The sequence below is a fragment of the Aplysia californica genome, unplaced genomic scaffold (assembly GCF_000002075.1).
Source record: "Aplysia californica isolate F4 #8 unplaced genomic scaffold, AplCal3.0 scaffold00277, whole genome shotgun sequence".
Taxonomy (NCBI): domain Eukaryota; kingdom Metazoa; phylum Mollusca; class Gastropoda; order Aplysiida; family Aplysiidae; genus Aplysia; species Aplysia californica.
Genome location: NW_004797547.1, coordinates 96,397 through 118,640, shown reverse-complemented (window position 1 = coordinate 118,640; position 22,244 = coordinate 96,397). Strand labels below are relative to the sequence as shown.

Here is a 22,244-nt window from a genome sequence, read left to right as displayed (position 1 = left end):
TCCCTTTCACCAATATAAATAAAACATAGCACATTGAGACTTCTCCTTTCTTCTATAGTGTTCCTAAGTCCACTACGCCCTAGAAAAAGTGTCTTTTAGTTTAAGTGCTTTGTAAGCAGGTAGGCAGACTGGGATATAAGTTCGTTTATTATAATAATAATAATGTAGATCATTTCTATAGCGCCCACTACCATGTGAACACAGCTCTAGGCGCTTTACATAAATGTATGTACGAACAATATTCACGCACACACACTCACGCACACATGTGCACACACATATCTACTTGCTTAGCGCACGCTTACACATCGTTACGAAATGGGGCACATACTAATACAAAATAAAATAATATACAAAATGCAATTAGCAAAATATGAGTAAACCAAAAAGAAAAAAATGAAAAGAAAAGCCCATTTTACTTGTCCATTTCAGAACAATTGTACATACAAAGACAAAGAGATGATGGTATACAATCATTTTATTCATACATTAGAAACAAAAATATCAAAGAAGTCAAATAACACATCATAGGTTATTTTGGCTGGAATATGACCATGCAAAACCAGACGCTGAGTAACACGCCCCCTCCCCAAATGATAAATGTTACGTCAACATTGATGCAAATGTACATATGTATTTATACTATATAACCATAACACATAGGTCCGATGACGAAGACAAAATTGACTGCCACCAACAACAAACCAGGTAACCATGTTCAGACAAAAGGGAGTTAACACAGATAAAAAGACATAGTTGTGTTACTATGTCTTACACTATTGTTATGGAAACAAACCACAGCATACCACTGTAAAAAAAACAAAAAAACGTGTGATGGTTACAAAGCTGACCCTGAAAATATTTTCAAGAGTAAAAACCTTTGAGAGACAAGAGAAGGAGAACTAATAACTCACAAAATGCTCAGAGCTTCTACTAACCTGTCAAACAAAACCTGAGTGAGAGAAATGGGCATGATTCTCCAAAAAGAGTCATTAGGTGTTTGTACACAGGACCAAGTAAGGCGAGTTTTAATTCACATGTGGAACATTTGCGAAAACTGGAAACACTGTAGGTCCTAAAATTTCTGTCTGACTTCTCCCTCTCTTAGAAAACTTTTAATTGTAACTTCAAGCAAAACAATGATAAAGGCATTAACAAAACACAAATCAGCATCCAAGAAGTCAGTTGTGAAGCAGAAAACTACAAAACACAATTCTCTGTTTCTCTCGCTAAATTTCACCCGTACTATTTGATTTATAATTTTCATTGAGCATTATGCAAGACAACAAAACTGCATTTTGTTCATATTGCCTACTTAGTGACAAATGCTGAATATTTTTAAAAATCCAGCTACTGTCAATTCCTGTCAAGTCCCTGAATCATAAAACATTTTATTCAGAAAGTTATGTACTAACCTACAGCCGAACACACATAAGCAAAAGATATTAACCTGTAAGATCTCGTGGAACATTCAGATAGGCCATGGGCGCATCTGTAGCTCAGTTGGTATCATGCTGGCTTCCAAGCAAATGAATCTCCACGTTGGTTCTTTGAACATGGGCTGTTTGGGGAGTTTTTTAAAGCTCTAGAGCAATTTGTTTGGTTCTATCAGAGATGAACGTTAACTTTGGAGGTCCTGCCTCTTAAATAACATGTAGTGTCAAGAAGGGTGTCAAATCTATACAATGACCAATGAGACGGACAGTTGTGTTCATTCTTGACACATATGGTGTTGGAAAGGGAGATTATGCAAAAACAATTACAAAGTAATCCTTTTTACAATTATTGGTCCAGCTGCACACCAACGTACAGGAGTAGGTGAACCCTGACACAACAGGTGGAAAAACTGGTTTGCGGAACATATGGTAGGTACAGCAATTACTACCACAACGATGATAGAAAAATAATTGTCTATTCCCATTTCCTGACATTGTCTGGAAATACATTGGTGCAAACTCAACATATTTCACGTCCAATGAAAGTAAAAACTACGAAACTATCTGTGTACGTTAAAACCCCAGCTGACACTTTCTCCTTGAAGACTTCTAGCAAGTAAGTTGAAAAATTAGTATCCAGTAGACTTTCTCACATTATAAAATATACTAAACTCATTGCTCGTGAATTTTATCAGAAATTTTCCCCGTTTTATTTAAGTTGAGGACATCTATGGAGCTGTTCAATCGTGCAACTTTTCCTTTAACTTGCTGAAAAACTATAAGCTGAATGTGTATCAATAAAGGCTGAAACAATGATTTGTACAGTATTGAGGCAAATAAAAGCCTGAATCCTGGATTGTAACTTGTAATCTACATCACTTATCTACCTCCGGGCTGACACTTTCATCAACAATAGGAAAATGACCATAAAAGCTGATGGGCAAAGCTTCCATTGATCTGACATTGACCAGCACAGCTGTCCCTGTTTGGCTGAAACGGGGGACCGTCAGTAACAGGACCTCTTGATTCGCTGGCCCTATAGAGATAAAACAAAATAAAGGACTTAAAAGATGTAAAATTAAGAAAATAAAATAACATGTCTTCCCTTGACATGTTCAATGTATGAGAACATAGGCCTACTACTAAAACACTTTTGTAACGGCTGATGGGAGTCCTGTTAGATTTACATGTCATCTCACTTTTGTCAACACAAAATCACAATTACATGCATTGGCTTAATATGTTTCTAAAAAAACTTTTTAAAAAACAAAGGATATAGAAATTGAGATTTCAGATGGAAAACAAAGCGATGCAACTTTTCAGATACCGTAGCGTGGAACCTCTGAACAGACTCAAACATTGTACGCCCTTTTTAGAAAGGAAATTCATTAACTTTAACCCCATCACTGCAAAGGGGTGTGCATTCCTACTACAGTGGAAACCATACATAACAGGCACGGAAATAACAGGAATCCGGTGACAACAGTGATTTTTTAAATCCCCATATTTTCCTACCTTTTCTCTATTAAAAGTTATCTGCAATGACAGGGACAAAGGCTCGTTAACAATGAGTAAAAAGGAAGAGAGAGAGATAGAGAGAGAGGGAGAGAGAGATAGAGAGAGAAAGAGAGAGAGAGAGAGAGAGAGAGAGAGAGAGAGAGAGAGAGAGAGAGAGAAAGAGAGAGAGAGAGAGAAACGCAGTGATGGAGCAAGCCCACGCAAGCCACGCCACTGTAAGTAAACGTAGCAGGCGAAGCGCGAGAGGGCTGCGGTGTGCTGCAGACTTCGATCTAGCCCTAATCCTAGCTACTCGAGCGTAATGTGTCACGCGCAGGCCTGCCACATGACCACGAGAGAGGGGCATATATATATATGCCTGAAGCCAACTGTTTCCCCTTTGTGTCTCTTATTTTAAAATATTTAAAAAAAAGAAAAAAAACAAACAAAAAACCCCTAACATGCAATAATTATTACCTAGTCCAAAACCCGTTCGTGGGAACTTGTGGCAAGGGAAACTACCCATGAATAAATACCACTGGATTAGTCCACAAATGCTTACTTCCCTTGCATTTCTGATATAACAGGACTTTTTGTCTGTTCTCAACACCCCTGTTATATTAGAATTTCCACTGTATCAGCATTGATTTCCAGCTAAGCTTTGTAAGTCCGGGCAGCAGTTTCATCAGTCTCAGTGGACTTGCTGTCTGGTTCTGGCCTATTTATGATATCGTATTCGACCCCAAGTTTTTGACAGTGTCACCTTCCTCATCCCCATATTATGCATAACTTTGAACAACTTGCAAATTTAAGTTTAAAAAAGTCAAATTCACTTCCTTTTTTCACACACATTGGACTTAAAGTTTTGTGGGAGCATGCTTTCATCTGCAAGACAAGCGAGACCTGTTGTGTATCTATCGCTTGCAATGCAAACCAATTTTGCCAACGTCCATGGTATGACACAAAGCCAAAAATTGCTTATTTTCGCAGTATACCATACACGTCTGAAGGTAACAAAGAGGTTAACGGACCAACAATGTTATTGTAAAATAAGATGAGAATTCCATTCGACAGGATACAAGATTTACTCGTATGTGATCCCGCCCCCACCCTAGTGCCCTTTGTGAAAAAAAAAGGTATCCAAAGCTAATGTATACAAACCTTTCACAACTTTACTTTTGAACTCCGGCTGGCAACCAGCAAAGTAAATGTGAGGGCATTCAGACAGGATGAAGGGATCCTTGTCCATAAATGGATAGCAGCCTGAAGCATAAACAATTCATGTTATAGAAAAACACTTTAGAATTTGAACAAGAGAGTAGCCTTCAACTTTGATATAGTCTTAAACAATTACAGAAGATATTAATTGACACAGAAGTTCATCCCGCATTGATTCTGTTTGCTTGAAACAAAACTCACAATACTTGCAAGAACTTTTTCTTTTTGCTTTCTAAATCAATACAGTTGCAATACATGGCGAGGACACCACCAAATGTATTTTATCATCAGAAAATAATCCCTTGCTACTTACAAACAACAAATAACACTTGAAAACAAAACTTATTATACAGTAACAAATCCCCCAAATTAAAAGGCAGATTCATCAGCAATGACCATGGAACACAAGTTACACAAGTAAAAAAAAAGGATAGTTCATTTTTTAAATTTGGCTGCTACATATTGACATACAATACTTTTTTTTTAAATATGGCCTGAAAGCAAACAAATAATCGAGCATAAGCTTTTTGTATATTTTCATATCTTACGATTTCATCAGTTAAAGTCTAAATCTAATTTAAAATAAATATCACCTTTCTATTGTACAAATGTGTCTAGGAAAATGAACAATTTTCAACTTGCTCACTTTTTCCACGTCGGTCATAGAAACTGGACAACATTTTTATAAACAGTGGTGTCCAAACAAGGTTAATCCGAAAACAGCGGTTAAACAGAAATGAAAATAAATCCCCAATTTTTTTCTTATTTGTCTTTGTACAAAAACTATTGATTAGCCAAATTGCTTGTCAATACAGTCAATTGTGGGCCACAGAGAGGCATAGCCAGGGTACTATTTGTTTGCCAACTTCTATTACACATCAATAGGCCTACACACTGCATTTACGCCTAGTGACACAAGGATAGCCAATGTACTGTCACACAATCTTTGGTTAGTCATGGCCTATTGTCTCCATGGAGCTAGTTCACATAGACCCTACATTTGAGCACATGAACGGAACCTGATGTGTTGTGTTCAATGAGGTCACTGGCATTTGGGCTTTCTTTCTCACTCCTCAGTCTACTCTTACATCTGTTCTGTGTGATTAAGGCATATAAAGCAAGCTGACAATGTCAAAAAGAAAGTACAATTGATACAGCTCAGTACTTGGAGATCCGACCCCGACACACGCTAGGCCTAGAGTAGACACGTGTGTGTGCCAACAACATGTGTGTTGGTAGTATGAAAGAAGGCTGCTGATTGGTCGCATGCAATCGGGTAAGCGAATAATGGTTCACGATGCAGGTGCAATGGATGGTTTCGGGGAATAAAGTTTGTTGTGGAAGAAAAAAGAGCGAAGCCAAGTCTATGGAGGCTGTTCACCCTGGAAGCGACCTCGTTGAATTCGGGCTATTTTTATTGATTATAAAGAAGAAAAAAAGAGGAATCCATCTCCTCTCGTTGAATCAGAGTTCCACTGTATTGAAGAATCAGCCATAATGAATTTACCTAGCGTGTCAGGGGCAGTAGGAGCCAAATGACCCCATTCCAAGGTTTTCTCAAGTGCCTGCAGTCTATCATCAATGTCACTGTATCGACAGATGTCATCAAGGGGTTGCCCAGCTGTACCCAAGACTCTGGGAAAAAAAAGATACAAAAAAGAATAAAATATTTTTTTGATGTTTCCAAAACTTCAGACTATCTGGTAATTTTAATCCCAAGTCTGCTTGAGTTTGTGTGTGTACCAAAAAGTTTCATTCAGATTCGCAATGCATAGTGTTTGTACTGATGTTACATTTTATATCTGCCCATCTCGTGAAATTGCAGCTGAAGCTACTATGCATGACCTCTTTTGACACACCACGCTCTAAAGGATCCAGGAAACAACACATTCATCATTTAACCCACTCAGCATTTTTACAGGTCTCAAACGGGCTTGTTCTTACACAAAATATTATTTTATGCTGCAGCTGATTTGAATTCAGGTGTTTCAAAACAAATAGGTGATCAGAAGAGAAAATTTGAGAGCAATTGATTGAAAAAATATTTGGAAGCTTGAAAGTATTTTTCCCCTTCAAAACATACGGGATAAGGCCCCCAGACCTGCCCCTATGAAATCTGAAAATCAGGATCTCAAGGCATAAAAAACGGGATCTGGTGAAAGAAATCAAGATCAACGGCAAATCATCAGGGTGACTACCAAGTTAACTTGAAAATTTTTCACGGTGTCCATAAATATTATGTATATATACATGTACAGTCAAACCTGTGTAAGACGGCCACCCATTGTCAAGGAGAAAAGTGGCCGTATAAGACAGGTGGCCGTCTTAGGCAGGACTGATCAAGATGAAGAAAACAAACCATTCCCATCCGAGGTCTCAATCGAAAGTAGCCGCATTGCTGTTTTTGTTGTTGTTGTTGTTGTTGGTTTGTATTTTGTTTGTTATTTTTATTTTGTTGCTGATTTTGCGCTAGGGTGACAATAAAACGATCTGTGTCAGACAAGGAGGACCGAGTGCTATGGTAAAACAAACACATGGGTCGCCACCACTTGGAGAACGAGCGACGCTTCTGTGACAAGTTCATGTTGACGCCCATCGTTACTTTGTTACAGACTGGGTAAACAGTGACCGCTCATCTCACTTACGATTTGCATATGAGTTCTGGGCGGGGCTTATGGGTTATGAGGGATCACACGCTTCCCTCACCAGCAGCTGGAAATTGGTACCTATTGGTCAAAAGTGGGAGGGGTCTACGCAACATGATCGGTTGGAGGGACTACCTAACAACAACGACAGGTGATTAGATTATGACGGCTCGCCATATCGCCAGGGGTCAATGCACAATATATGACAAAACGTAATGGAGTCACTATGGTGGCTGTCTAAGACAGGTGTTATTGCTTGGTGTGATAGGGGTTGTGTGTTAAAATATGGTGGCCACGGCCGCATTGGACAGGTGCCCGTTTTACACAGTTAAATTATATAGAAAAAACGCAAGGGGGGGAATGGAAAGTGGCCGTTTTTACAGGAGGCAGTCTTATAGAGGTGGCCGTCAGGGCAGGTTCCACTGTATATGCCCTCTGTGTGCGTGTGGTGTGTGTGTGTAAGTCTATATGTGCAGGCATGCGCATGTGAGTGTTTTATCATCATATTTTTTTTAAAAACCTGCCAATATTTAGGAAACTAGTGCTCTGAGTTCCTGCTGATAAAAAATTCATCAGATGCTTCTCGCGACAGAAAAGAAGACAAGAGTAAGTTTTTAGATAAATCTGGCGCAACAGGTGGAACAAATAAAATAGGGTTTGACGCGACTGAAATCGGGAAATCGGAATGCTTGAAATTTGGGGCAAAACATCAGGGTGAGTTGTACGACTGGGCCCCTAAATTGAGCATCTACTATTTTTAGAATGATTATTTGAATATGTGTTACTGATTGTAACTAATGTTCCAGAAGGGTTATTTTTAACAACTTATGGCAAGTTATGGTCTGATGTACAGAAAGAGTGCTTTTATCTCATGATAGTTACTGTGCTGTCTACTCACCAAGTGTTTCCTAGCATGATTGCAATATGACACAGGTTCTTCATGCAGGGTGTTTGAATCCTCTCCAGGAAATGAAAGTGGGTTATATAAAGAACAATAGAACAAGGCATGCAGTGCTTATCTACAGGACCAAAACGAATGCTGTATCAGACATTATAAACTAGGCGTTCATAAAAAAGTCATCTCTCTCATTCCCTAAAAAGAAAATATCAACACAAAAACCGCATTCTTTATCACCTTATTCATTCTTTTTCAAACAGTTCCCAAGGCAGCATCTCGATCATTAGCTTTACAGCCACTTGAGAGTGAATACCTTGAAACAAAATGTAAAGATTTTTCAAAGCGAAAAAAAAATCTTTCAGCCCATAAAACAGATATTTTGTCTTCTCATAGAAAAATTAAACAGAGTGGCTACTCGCCCAATGTCGGGAGGCTAGCGTCAGGCTACTCGCCCGATGTCGGGTGACTTGCGCCAGGCTACTCGCCCAATCTTTTGGTGTTCTGTGGTCCACTCTCTACCTCAGCTTAACCCTATCCGTACGCCCCGGGGTCATTTTGTACCTCCGGGGTAGTATTCTTCACATTTTAGAATACTTCTAGTGCACCCATGTTTCGCGCGAACGTATTCGGTCGATTAGCCCCGCTTGGCCTGCGGCTTCTGGCCTTTGGGGATTTCTGCGCATGCTCCTTTAAAATTCGCGTGATCAATCGCGCAAGATTCAGTCACTCACTCGGTCACTCCTTGTCCTCCAAGTCAAGATTCGGATCGGTCAACATGGCAGCTGAATTATATGTGGGAAAGACTTTCCAAAGTTTTAGAGACCTGAGTTAAACAATTTCAAAATTTTGCTACTTTCTACGTGAACCATTTATAATCTATTCAGGTCTCTCTCTCTCTCTGTCACTGTCTCTCTCTCTCTCTCTTTGGAGAAAGATGGTCAAGTTGAGTGTTGTGTGTCGTGTGCAGTGTGTACCTCTGGCAGTCAGTTTGCTGTCGGTATGGCGTGGCAAATTTACTTTAGGACCGTACAACTCTGACATTTGGCGTGTGAAGTGTGAAGGCGTGAATACTTGTAGGCCTCCTATGTTTTATATTTATTAGAGTTGGGGCGAGCGGACGGACGGGTTCGTTACTCAGGGACTCAGTCAGAGCGAACGGGTAACGGACGGCCATGAGAGCGAATTGCGAACCTTAAGACAGTTTGCGGGTAGTGCCAACGAGTAGTTCGTTACTCGCGGACGCTAATTTTGCAAGCCTGACCCAACCCTAATATTCATATATTGTTTAAGCACTCCTTTTCGTACAATACGGGTGAAGAATCCACATTCAACGAAGTTGATTCCCCCCTTACTACAAAATGAAAAAAACCCCAAAAAAACCGCCCTCCGTTTTTCTTTTTTTAAAGAGAAATAAACAAAACTTATTTTAAACGGCCTCCTACATTCAGTAGGGGTGAACTAGAACTATGAAATTGATGCCAAACTTTTTGATACACATTCATTGGGCGAAGTGGACCAAGCCGTAAGTTAGAGTATATTATAACTACAACGGTTTGAAGATTGAAGCCAAGCTCATTATTCTATTCTCTATTCTACCTCAAGTTATTGCATGCATCCACGAGTATGAGTGGCATCAAGTAGAGGAAAGTCCATGTGTCAAAATAAAAGAAAAAAATACACATTTATTAATAGATTCAGTCAGAAATGTACACGCAGCACAGGTTTTTAACTGCAGATTATGAGATCAATATACGGAAAAGGACCTTACATTATTGATTCTATTTACACAAGAACTACACAAGTTTGGTTATTTTGACTATTATGTGTGGCCTAAATAAGGTTTGGTGGGGGTTCGTGTTATTTAACTTAAGTTATTACATGCCATGTCACACATGTGGCCTTTTTTTCATATTATTCTTTAAAAACGACTTTCCCCATCTACCTAACTCTTCTCCCAGTTTCTCAGTGGCATTCACTGGATCTATTGACACCAAATATATTTGGATTTCCATTCTCTTTCTCCCTGAATACATCTACAAAGAGAACAGTACCTCACAATGAGAAAGACAAACTTTTAGGAAAGGCTCATAGATCTCTACAGATCTAATAGTCTAGTCAGATTGTTACTGGTTACATTTCTTAGGTGAAAGTTTGACTCTGACAGCAATTATCTGACCAAATTGACATTATTATAATACATGTCATGTATGAAGATAGGTCTGGCCATAATGTGTACAATAATGACTGTATTGCACCGGGTCAGCTTGTGAACCGACGCAGAGAGAAAACGACAGGAATCAATCATTCTAAAAACAACCCCCCCCCCCCCCCTCTCCGACATCGGGCGAGTAGCCCAGCACTAGCCTGACGCTAGCCACCCGACATCGGGCGAGTAGCCTTGGCGCTAGTCACCCGACATCGGGCGAGTAGTACTGGCCGCACGGCCAAAATTAAACTACCTTGTGCCTTCAATGGCAATGTCGCAAGGGTTGGGCTGACAATGAAGGGTTTTGAACTTCGAAGACTCTGGTAACATGCAGCGGTGAAATGGTTGTTGAGGCAATGTGTAGTTTGATGGATCAAAACTTCCAGGCACAACAGAAACGTCTACACTGGTCTGAAGAGAGAGAACACATGGATGAAAGGCAAATGATAAAATACATCAAAGCCAGTGCATACAATGAACTTGAAGTGCCTGTTCACACTTTTTAAAATGGTGACCCATTTTTGGGTCATAAATTGCTACCCCTATTATCTAAATAAGAACTTTTCTCCTTTCTCATAATCAAATTAACACATTACAACTACTACAGCTAGACAAATATCTTTTGCACAAAAAAGTACACTCTGCATCTATAATTTTAGAGTAGGATTTTTATCAGGACAAAGTCCAGAAAGCAGCTGATTTTGTGAATAGCCCACGCAAGTGAGATCGACACGCCCCTAACCCCTTCAATCCCAACCACAGCAGCAGATTCCTATAGTTGTATCGAACAGATTGAAGGTTTCATGGATATTAGAGGTGAGACATGAAACTCAAACATACCACAAATTGCATTAGGAAGTTGTCCAGTGCTTTTACAGCATCTACACTGCCTGCTGAAGTCTTCTTGGACAAGTATTTTGCCTGGAACAGAGGACATAAAAAAGCCACATTCTCCATGATTTTTTAAATTGCCAAAAGTAGCCATCATCACTTGCTCAATCATAACACACACACACACACACACAAAATCCCCCAAAAAGCAGACATACTATAGAAACACAAAGGAGCATTTTACAGAAGGAACCCCAGTCAGGATCAGCTGATTCAGTGGAAAAGCATCCTTCAGAAAGATACAATAAACTTTACTTCAAACAAGGACTCAGCATGGCTCAGCAATGTATATGCAACTGTTTGTGATTATCTTTAGGCATCTGCTGTACCTGTCATCCAAAAACAAACTAAACCCCTAAAAGGACCTATATAAAGTCTTTTCTATTATGCATGTGCTTCATCAGATTTTAATGAGACAATTTCAAATTGAACTCCCACCCCCATAAATTTTTTTTTTTTTTTTTAAATGCACCTATACAAAACACTTACTGATTTAAGGCTGAGAAACTTCTCTGAATAAGATGCAACATAAAGTACACCATAGTCGGGCTAAGAGCAGACAACTGTTTGTTAATATTACTTGCCTATTCAAGAAACGCACAAATATATATATGCTCAAAGCATGCATGGTAATATTCAGGGTCCCCACCAAATCCTGGAAAAAATTTTCAAGACCCCCAAATTTTGTCAAGACCCCAATTCGAGGGAAAAATCAGGCCGCTGCGCGTCAAGAATGATCCCCAAAAAAGCCAATCTATTAAAGATAAAAAGTCAAAATGTCTATAAATGAATGCAAATGTACATTTTGTAGTATAGTCTTCAAACAATAGATGACTATAAAACTGGGTGACTGCCAACCCAGCTTCTCAATTTTCCAAGGGAGGGGCCTCATCCATTTTCCAGGAACACGTTACATAACAATGAAAGAGTGTGCTCCATTTATATCTAATATAATACATGTATACATGTTTGTGAATACACACACACACACACACATGTAGGTACATTATATCCAGTCAACAACATGTCAGTGTGGCACTGGGATCTTGAGAGACTTTGGTATTTCAGTCTGTTCTTACTTATTTATATTTTCCCCTCATCATATTAGCCTACATAACAAACTATAGGCCCTATATTAAAAAAAATGAATCCTGTTTTGAGCCTGAGAAAAGACCTAGAACTAGAATATTGACTGTCAATGACCAGTCTGGGTGTCCTGATTCATATAATAAACGTGAAGACGAAAACAATTGCTGCAACTCAAAGTAGAGTAATAACTAGAATGGCTCAAGTACACCTATTCAGTGTGAGAGGTGTAAGAACTTGGGGGGGGGGGGGGGGGGGGGGGGGGCCAAAAAGAGGGACCCTGAAAAACCGCCATTCTTGGAACCAATCTTGAACAGAAAGCTAATAAAATATAGATATAAATTACAATCACCCCCCCCCAAGAAACCCCAACCCTTTTTTTGTAAAAAAAGGGGTGGAGGAACCCGATTCCCCTTTGAGGCCGCACCCACCCGCCTGTTTTAAAAAGTCTCAAAGTAAAAACAAAAATGCTAAATATTTGCTTACAAGTTCCATCTTTTGCCCTCTGACCGTTGCCTTCAGCTCCCCCCCCCCCCCCAATCCCCTTCCACGAGTGCACGGTATCTTATAAAGCAGTCCTATACTTCACAGCGCTCAGACCGCCAGTACTCACAGGTTCATTGACCGGTCACGAGGGCGAACCTGTCAAGACCCATGTATAACTTCTTTTTCTTTTTTTTTTTTCTACAAGCGACAGCAGAGGGCAATTTTTAATATTGATTTATTTTCAAGGCGACACAGCGTTCATAATGCACAACCTGCATGTTACAAATGTTGCGTTATCTATCAGACTATTACCGAAAAATTTCTAGACGGTAACGAAAGCAGATCTTGATTCTTTCCGATCGAGCCTCGGTGTCACACACACTTCCATCACAGCGGTTCAATTACGTTTCCTCTTTAGGATTCATCAACCATACAGTCTAGACAGCTACACATTACACAGGCCCTATCCTTTCCCGACTTACCGACCCATCTCAAAATTCCCGACTTTTTCCCGATTTCCCGACCCGGTGGGGACCCTGAATATTCCACACATTTAGACACTGTGAAATTTAAAGATCAAGACTTGTAATCACCAAAATATCGTGAATGTATCAAAGCCAAAAGTGTTGCCCCCTCCCCTTTCATCTTATTCAAAATTCTATACCTTGCTGAGTGAGTCCTTATCCTGTGTAGACTCACTAAGTGAGTTTCCAGCTATGACCACGTGGCAAATAGAAGCTGAAGCTTTCAGCTGTTCAGGGTCTCCAAGCTGACCACTCACTAAGTCTGCTAACAGCTGCATCTGGAAGGTGCGTTCCTCACGGCCACCCAGCTCAAATCCACTTGCAAAGAGTACATACCTGTGCCATTATTCAATAAGCAGAAGATTAATCAATTATTCATTTTTTTAAAACTTGCTTAATTCAGTCAAATAGAAGCACACTAACATCATAACAGCTATTTATTATTGAAAAGCAAAGGACAAAGGCTCTCATCGACTTCGCTACTGCCATTCTCCCTGGGTCATCATTATCAATTCACTGATCAGCTTTTTGTTGGATAAATTGTCTATGAAGCAAACAAGCTTTTGACATAACAATCAGCATCCTGTTTTACCATGTCTCAGACTACAAACAAGAAATCTTTACTTAGGAGTCAAAATTCTCAAGCTCAAATTATGTTACAGTTGGCAATTTACAAAAATACTCCATTAACTAAACACTAAATTTCTTCACATGACATAGATTCTGATGAAAAAAATGCAGCTTCGAATCCTATTGAAAAACAAACAAAACCCAATCTTCGGAAGAGAGTTTTCGATTGCAGTGCCAATCATCGAGAAAAGTGAAAAGGCTGAAACTTTCGCACAGAAGTGCAATTCCTTTGATTGAGAGAAAGCCAGATATTTCATACTCCAGTGGGATTCAAACCTCTCTTTGATTTATGTAATCACTTACTGCATAGGTTTCATGAACCCAGATAGCCCTGATCCTGTTACCAAACTGGCACTGCTGTATAGATTATAATCACTCTAGATCCTGGCAGCAGTGAGTTAGGTGTAAGACAGAGAACAAGGGAAAGTGTCTGGTATGATGATGAGTTTGGCTACACATGGGAACAAAGAAGGCATGCACCATTTAGTGATAGGTCCAGAAAACTTTCAAGGAAACCATTTTTGTCTGTCATCAATTATTATCACTAAAACTGGTGTGATCTGCTGTGACCATTGTACTATTGACTCACCCTTTGACACTCATTTTCCTCTTCATTTACCTTTTCTCCTTCACGACCCACATCAAAACAAAAAAAACTGCCTTAAGTTGAGACCTGTTTCAGGCTTAATTTTTCTCTTTCACCCTTGCAGTTTTGGCAACATACAGGTCTGTCCTCAGAGAAAGTTGCATTTGAAAATAGCAAAAGTTGCAAAAAGTTGCAAGAAAAATTAGCAAAAGTTGCCAGACCTGTAGAGCTGAAACAATGCCACAGAACTATTGGAATACATTGTTGCTATGCTCATTGCAATCAAAAGTAACCAATATGAGTTTTGTTAGATCAAAATCAGAAGTTAAATGTGAATGTCTACCCCCCCCCCCCCCAAAAAAAAAAATTTTTTTTTAATCTGCATGGATCAGGTTGCATGGTGTACAAAACAGTTTGTCCCCTGACACATGCGTCAGGTCCTCAAACTCTCGCTTACGTTCGGCAGGTGTGATCAGCGTGATTTTGGGGCTGTTCAAATAATAATTTTACACTTTGTTTGGGACTTTTTGCCCCCCCCCCCCCCCCCATCCTACACTTTTTTACACTAAAAATTCCCCCCCCCCCCCTCAATCCGGTATGATTACGTTTTTCGCTTTTAATAATAATATGACATTTATATTGCGCACATCAGTGAATCACTCTTCTATGCGCTTTACTTTTAAATTACTAATTATAGTATTCATGAAAAACATGCATACACACATGTGACATAATAATTAAATACGGTACAAGCGGAACTTTTCCAGAAAAACTTACTGTGTCATTTTACCACTTTAACCGTTCCGGTGTACAGTAATCAAAATTAGACTAGATCTAGATCTACATGTCATGTAGCCCAGATATCTACCAGTGACCAGTGTATAAAGTGCGAGATGACATATTATATATCCTGGTTGCCGCTCAAAGTCCACTGTATCGCCACAATGCAGTGCTTACCGCTCGAACTTACTCTAATTAAGTGAATAGTGTAGTTACTCTCTTTTTATGTTATTAAAAAAAAAACTTACGTTGTCATAAATTATATTTTCCTTGATTATTTGTTCACCTTACAAAAGTGTAATCTTACATTGGTTCAAATCCCCCCCCCCCCCCCCCCCCCCAAATGAATCGATCCATGTCTAGATCTAGCCTCCTGCCTAAGATTTAAAATCTTTCACAAATTTTTATACTAAATCTAGATCTAGATGTATCTACCTGGTGCTACGGAACCAAGCAAGCTAAGTAATCAGATGACCGTGTTTACGATTGATTTACTCTAGATCTAGATCATCCCGACCCGACCTGACCCGGTACGGGTCACTGGGCGGCGGCGGGCACCCTGTAGTGTGAAGGAGCGAATTGTCCCCCTTGGCGTCGTTATTTTTAGTCTTGGAAGAAAATTTCGGCGATTTTAATGAAATTTTATTATTTTCTCAAATTTTGAGGGAAATTGGCTAAAATTCGCGAAATCACGAAAATGGCAGAAGTTGCGCAAAAGTTGCGCTGAAGGCAAAAGTTGCGCGCGCAACTTGCGGGTTGCGGGCGCGAATTTCTCTGAGGACAGACAGGTTTGACCCCGTGGAAGTTTAGACTTGTGAACAGCATGAGCCTTTGATAGTGAACACACTAAAGTTGCAGAATCTGTCGGTATGAAAAAGTTAACTTCATTCATTATTAATCTCAAATTTCCATCACAGCAAAGATACAATAGCATGGATAGCATAAGCATATATATTTATATATATGATTTTCAAAGAAAAACTAAAAGGGCCTTGACCTTATCATTTTTATAATATCTTATAATCACCAACATCTTTCACATTACCTTTCTTCCTCACATATGGGACGTGGAATCTGACCAGGCATATCCTGGAAACAGTAATCTTCAACGTAAAATTTACCCCGTTCATTTTCTGGTTCTTTTCCTAACACAGCAACAACAGTTCCTGAAACAAAATACATGTGAAATAAGGAATCTAAATACATACAGGTACAACAAAACAATAAAAGCTACAGCAGCCAAATAGAAAACCCAAGCCATTAGCATCAACACTATAAAATCAAAGTGTAGAATGGAGAAACTTACAACACAGTTTCCAAGTACTTAGTTTATCATGAAGCCAAATTAACATGAAATTCCTGATAACATGCAAAGATTTCAAATCCTCGGGGGGGGGGGGGTTCTCACTAATTCTTCTATGTAGGCCCATTGCAACATTCATTACTGGTAACTCTAGATCTGGTTACTGCAATGAAACATTCACCACCACTTTTTTGTTCTTTCTATTAGCACTCGAGTGAACATGAAATCTGCTTATAACATAGAAATTCTCTGGATCTGTGAAGTTTGTTTTATATATCAGGTTTTTACTTTACTTTTCATTTCATATCTTACCAGATGCAATCATCCTGTTTACACATTTACAAACCAAAGGTCAACTCAATTCATCTCACATTCACAATAAGGCACCTCTAAAAAAAAGCTTGAATTATAACTCAAAAGTATATCATACCTTGATTCTCACCTATTTTTTAATTACGCACCTGTCACTGAAGTCTTACAATCCAAATGCCCAACTAAGAAAATCCGTTGCAACTCATCCTCAATAATGAGCTTATCGTTTTCATTTGTATACCGACTTTGAATGGGCTGTGGCAACAAGTTGTGCTGAAAATAAAATGTAGCATAATAACATAGTTAACAAATTTATATATATAATGTTAAATTTTCTGTAAATGAAGCAAAAGACGGATGAAAATATTATCTAATCTAAATTCAGGGTCCCCACCAAATCCTGGAAAAATTTTTCAAGACCCCAATTCAAGGGAAAAATCAGACCGCTGCGCATCAAGAATGATCCCCCAAAAAGCCCATCTATCAATGATAAAAAGTCAAAATGTCTATAAATGAATGCAAATGTACATTTTGCAGTATAGTCTTCAAACAATAGATGACTATAATACTGAGTGACTGCCAACCCAGCTTCTCAATTTTCCAAGAGAGAGGCCTCATCCATTTTCCAGGAACACGTTACATAACAATGAAAGCGTGTGCTCCATTTATATCTCTAATATAATACATGTACAATGTATATGTTTGTGAATACACACACACACACACACACACATGTAGGTACATTATATCCAGTCAACAACATGTCAGTGTGGCACTGGGATCTTGAGAGACTTTGGTATTTCAGTCTGTTCTTACTTATTTATATTTTCCCCTCACCATATTAGCCTACATAACAAACTATAGGCCCTATATAAAAAAATGAATCCTGTTTTGAGCCTGAGAAAAGACCTAGAACTAGAATATCGACTGTCAATAACCAGTCTGGGTGTCATGATTCATACAATAAACGTGAAGACGAAAACCATTGCTGCAACTCAAAGAAGAGTAATATTAGTAATAACTAGAATGGCTCAAGTACACCTATTCAGTGTGAGAGGTGCAAGAACTGGGGTGTGTGTGTGGGGGGGGTGGGGGGGGGGGGGGGGGGCGGGCTTGCCCCAAAAAGGGGGACACTGAAAATCTGCCAATCTTTTGAACAGAAAGGGAAAAAAAAATATAAATTACAATCACCCCATCCAATGAAACGCGAACACTTTAGTTCAATAACAAGGCATGACGGATCCTGATTCCACACAAGGCCTGCACCAACGCGCGCTTTGCAGAGAGCTCTAAAGTAGTTATCAAAATGCTAAAAATTTGCTTCCAAGTTCAGTTTTTGTCCTCTAACGTTGCCTTCAGCCCCCCCCCCCCCCCAATCCCCTTCCACGTGTGTATCTTATAAAGGAGTCCTATACTTCACAGCGCTCAGATCGCCAGTACTCACAGGTTCATTGACCTGTCACGAGGGCGAACCTGTCAAGACGGTTGTTTAAGTTCTTTTTCTTTTTTTTTTCCACAAGCGACAGCAGAGGGCAATTTTTAATATTGATTTATTTTCAAGGCGACACAGCGTTCATAATTCATAACCTGCATGTTACAAATGTTGCGTTATCTATCAGACTATTACCGGAAAATTTCTGGGCGTTAACGAAAGCAGATCTTGATTCTTCCCGATCGAGCCTCGGTGTCACACATACACTTCCACCACAGCGGTTGAATTACGTTTCCTCTTCCGGATTCATCAACCATACAGTCTAGATAGCTACACATTACACAGGCCCTACCGGTATATCCTTTCCCGACTTACCCACCCATCACAAAATTCCCGACTTTTTCCCGATCTCCCGACCCATCTCAAAATTCCCGACTTTTTCCCGATTTCCCGACCCTGACATTAAGTAAGGAGAAATAAACACTTTCACAACAAAATTGTAAACGCCACTTTTTAAGTTTGGCAAAACTAATACCGTCGTATCTAGAAAGGTGTGACACATTCCAGGGTCAACTTTTTTTCCACAAAGCACAATTTTTCCTCTTAAAAGATCTACAGAAGAAAGTTACGCTTTTTGTAACAAAAGTGATAGACCTTTTTTGACAAACCGCGACATCTTCTGCATGCCAATAAAGTTCTTTCCTTAAGTAACGTGACTTTGCTTGCGGTCTACAAAAGTTTGGCAGCGGGTCTTTCCCCTCCTTAGCGTACTAAAGTACATGAATTGCGTTTTGTCAAAAATGTGCGGAAATCTCATCAATCTAAAGGATAAGAATCCGACATAGAATTCATCAATTACCGAATATCAAATAAGCCTGACATCATTTTTTACTCTTAAACTAAATTTGCTCAAGATTATTCAGTAAAGTGACGAAGAACAAAAATCTAAATTTTTCTCAAAACCGAAAAAAAACATTTGTTGCGAAACTTCAAATATAGAAAAAAATAATAATAAGGAGAGGCAATTTAAGGTATAGCTCCTGTAAAGTCTTAGAAAGGTTTGGACAGGACTAGTAAAGTAGCATATTTTACTTTTTTATTAGCTTTTCCTGTACATACCTCTTCACTTATCTCTTTAAGAATACTTGGCTGGAGCTCCATATGCTTGAACAGAGTGCCAATCACAATGCAGAGCTCATCAGTCTTTAGACTGTGTAGCTTTCGCTGTGGTATTTCTGAACCTGAAATCAAAGTGTATACATCATATATTTTTAAAACCCATCATGTTGACACACTTTATGTGATTTTAGCACAGACTAGATTAATCACTTTAAATGACTTTTACAATAGATTCATATTACAATATATATATATTATATACTTGGGGTCCCTAAACTTGCACTGCTTCTTCAACTATGTTGTGAAGCATGCACATATATAGAATTTTTTTTTAAAGAAAGTATTACAATATTTTCACGTTCTCTCCCGCACACAGAAGCACTGCTTTAGGGGGCTAAACCGCCATATAGTTGAAGAACACATGATCACTTGAGTCATTGCCAAATCGATTGTTTTCAGGAAAATCTCAAACATGATTTGGCTAAACAAAAAATAGGGAAATAAAATAATGGGGGGTGGGCCCGAAACTCTCTAAACTCTTTTAGGTCGGGGCGGCGGCAATGCCCCTCTGACACCCCCAAAATTTATAAAACACGCCGAATGTTGCTAGTCAATTAAAATTAAAGGTTTCACATAAATTTTAGTTCCAACAAAAGCCATTAAATATTTCAAAATCAAGAAATTTGTGATTTGCATGGATAGATAATTATTTTTAAAAGTCAAAATTAGTGTAGCATAAAAAAGAACAAGAAAAGAAGTTTACAATACAGGAGCATGAGTAACGAATTAAGGTAAAATCTGTACCCGTTGCATAATGCGATTGTACGGCCGCGTTTTTTCGCGTAATTCTACAACATTTGCATAATTTTGGATTCCCTGCGTTTTCCCCCCCTTTTTTACAAAAAACAATTAACGCCTCGCCATGTGACTAAAGCGAAGTAATCACCTTAATAAGTCTCATTTAAGTGACAAGTTGGTTATTTCCCTTGTTAAAAGATCTTGCTTTATGGCTTGGGATTTTGTTCCTAGAGCATGTTCAATTTTTCAATCCATCAAAAGTTGTTCTCACGTCTGCGGAAGTTTCATGTTTGACAGGTTTCCCTGGTTTTCGTAATGTGCCAGCATCCGAGGTCCAGATGTCCTTTTTAAATATTTTTTTTAAAAACATTTTTCTTTCCCCTATAGATCTAGATCTAGATCCTGAGATCTACAGCTGAAAGTTACAGAGATTATATTTTTTGGCTGTTTTTTTTCTGACTGATGTGTATTGTTTTCTTTCCAAATACACAACAAATTACTGATACTGATATGTTCTGTTTTCAATTTTTCTGAGGATAAAACATGAAAATCATGAAAATTCGTGTTGAAAAAGTGCAAAACATGTCGCGAATGGTGTTACGGTAACTTGCATAAAATTTTTGCATAATTTTGCATTTTTGGGGCATAATTTGGCCATCTAAATTTGTATAAAATTCTACGGGGACAGTAAAATAGAGACAGTGTATTTCATTTAAACAGAACAAGGTTAAATACGGAAACAGCAAAAGAACCAAAATAAAATCGCTATCTTTTTCTTCTCTTTTCTATTTGAGAATCCCCTTGAAACTGAAAACCTGACTTAACATTAACAAGTAGCTGAAGATTTAACATGGAGACAGAAAGAAATTCCTTCCTTTCGGTGGGTTTTTACCTGAGACAGAAAATGCTTTGCTTGCCCATTCAGCTCTGAATATGAAACAAAACTATCAAGTTTGGGTAGATTGGCTCTAACTTTTATGTCATGCCACTAAATGAGGAAGGGGAGTAGGGGTATGTCTTGGGGGTAGATGTTTTAATGTTACCCAATGCATGTGAGCCCTGAGAGGTGTAGAGTCAGGGTGGTGTGGGTGTGAAATCTCACTAGATCTAGTGTTTGTGAAAAAAAATGGTCAAGTGGCACTCTAGCACAAAGACTTTTGACCAATGCCTGCTGCCCTGATTATACTGCTAGCTAACAAAGAAAGTTCCTTGAATTGTTGTGCAAAGGTGAGAGGTGGCATCTGGAACTTAACCCGTGCCTACACAAAAGGGTGGGGCTAAGGGTGGCAGCAAAGGGAATTCAATCGATTCTATTTATTTTTATATTAGGTCAAACAGTGGTCCTATCCCTACAAGATGCAAGCACTGGTAGCAATGGACAACGGATTACTTCAGATAGCCTCTAAGTTAACTCCCAGCAGTTCATATGCAGTTGGCTACTAGATCTATATATATCGTATAAATAAATAATCTATATTATAGACTATACAGTGGAATTCGGATTCAACAAGGTTTATATGCTGGTCTATGTAATCAAAAGTCGTCTTTGCAAAATTGTTTGTTTGTGTGTGATGGCGCGTCGCGCCCATCTCGAGATGGCCGCGCTTTCTGCGGATCGTCCTATGGTTCTGCGCCATCTTATGATCGTGCTGATTGGCAATTTATGGCGCTTGACTTTGACATAGATCTAGATATAATATCTAGATCTATATAATTAACAATTGCGGGGTGGGAACTACCAAAAAAGCGCCAATTCCGCTGTTTGAAATAAATGTAATTTATTTCTGGCTCCCTATAACTATTGTTTTTTGTCCCTTGCGATTTTGTCTTATGTTTGACCGTATTTCGTGTGATTGATGCTTACTAAGTTACTTACCCCACTTTTTTGAGGCTGCAACAGTCAATTTCTTTCTCATTTCTAGAAGTCTCACAGCATACAAATGAGCGTATTGCCTTCCAAAGTTGCGGGCCTTGACAATGAATCTTTTGTTGTTATCCTCCAGGCCACTTGGAGCACGATCGCACAAAGTGTGCGATCCTTCGCCCTCATTTGCAGGACTCTCTGTCGCTTGTGAATCTTCTTTCAAATAGGCTCCTATAGATCTATTCTGGGGGTGCGGTGATGAACTGTAGATCATGCTGTGGCCCTAGTTGAATCAGGATTCGGATATAATTCAATGAAGAACCGGACCCAGGTACACATAAATTTAAATCTACTCTCTCTCTCTCTCTCTCTCTCTCTTTCTCTCAGTATCACCCGGCCTTTTCATAGAGAAAACAACAACAAAATTGTCTGCTGGCACACTGGCGTCCGGCACCTGAGGACGAACGATTCTTTCTTTGCTGGCGCGAAACGAATTAGTTGGAGTACCTTCCCCTCATCCACTCATCCCTGCG

General features: G+C 39.1%; 1 protein-coding gene across 1 annotated transcript; it reads right to left on the bottom strand.

Moving 5' to 3' along the window:
* Positions 1 to 460: 460 nt before the first annotated feature.
* LOC101847199 (DNA polymerase delta subunit 2) lies at positions 461 to 22,222 on the bottom strand. The gene is made up of 10 exons (XM_005101272.2): positions 21,724 to 22,222; positions 19,050 to 19,171; positions 16,648 to 16,771; positions 15,929 to 16,049; positions 13,028 to 13,223; positions 10,741 to 10,821; positions 10,154 to 10,311; positions 5,659 to 5,786; positions 4,095 to 4,196; positions 461 to 2,472 (listed from the first exon to the last, which is right to left on the bottom strand). The coding sequence occupies exons 1-10, from the start codon at positions 21,983 to 21,985 to the stop codon at positions 2,312 to 2,314; spliced, it is 1,455 nt and encodes a 484-aa protein (XP_005101329.1). The 5' UTR covers positions 21,986 to 22,222; the 3' UTR covers positions 461 to 2,311.
* Positions 22,223 to 22,244: the final 22 nt, after the last annotated feature.

Coding starts and splice junctions, on each gene's coding strand:
- LOC101847199 (XM_005101272.2), bottom strand. CDS start 21,985: ATGATCTACAGTTCATCACCGCACCCCCAGAATAGATCTATAGGAGCC. Junction 5,787..10,153: donor ATTGCCATTGAAGGCACAAG/GTAGTTTAATTT, acceptor TTTTTTTCCCAG/AGTCTTGGGTACAGCTGGGC. Junction 2,473..4,094: donor CAAAAGTAAAGTTGTGAAAG/GTTTGTATACAT, acceptor TTATCTCTATAG/GGCCAGCGAATCAAGAGGTC.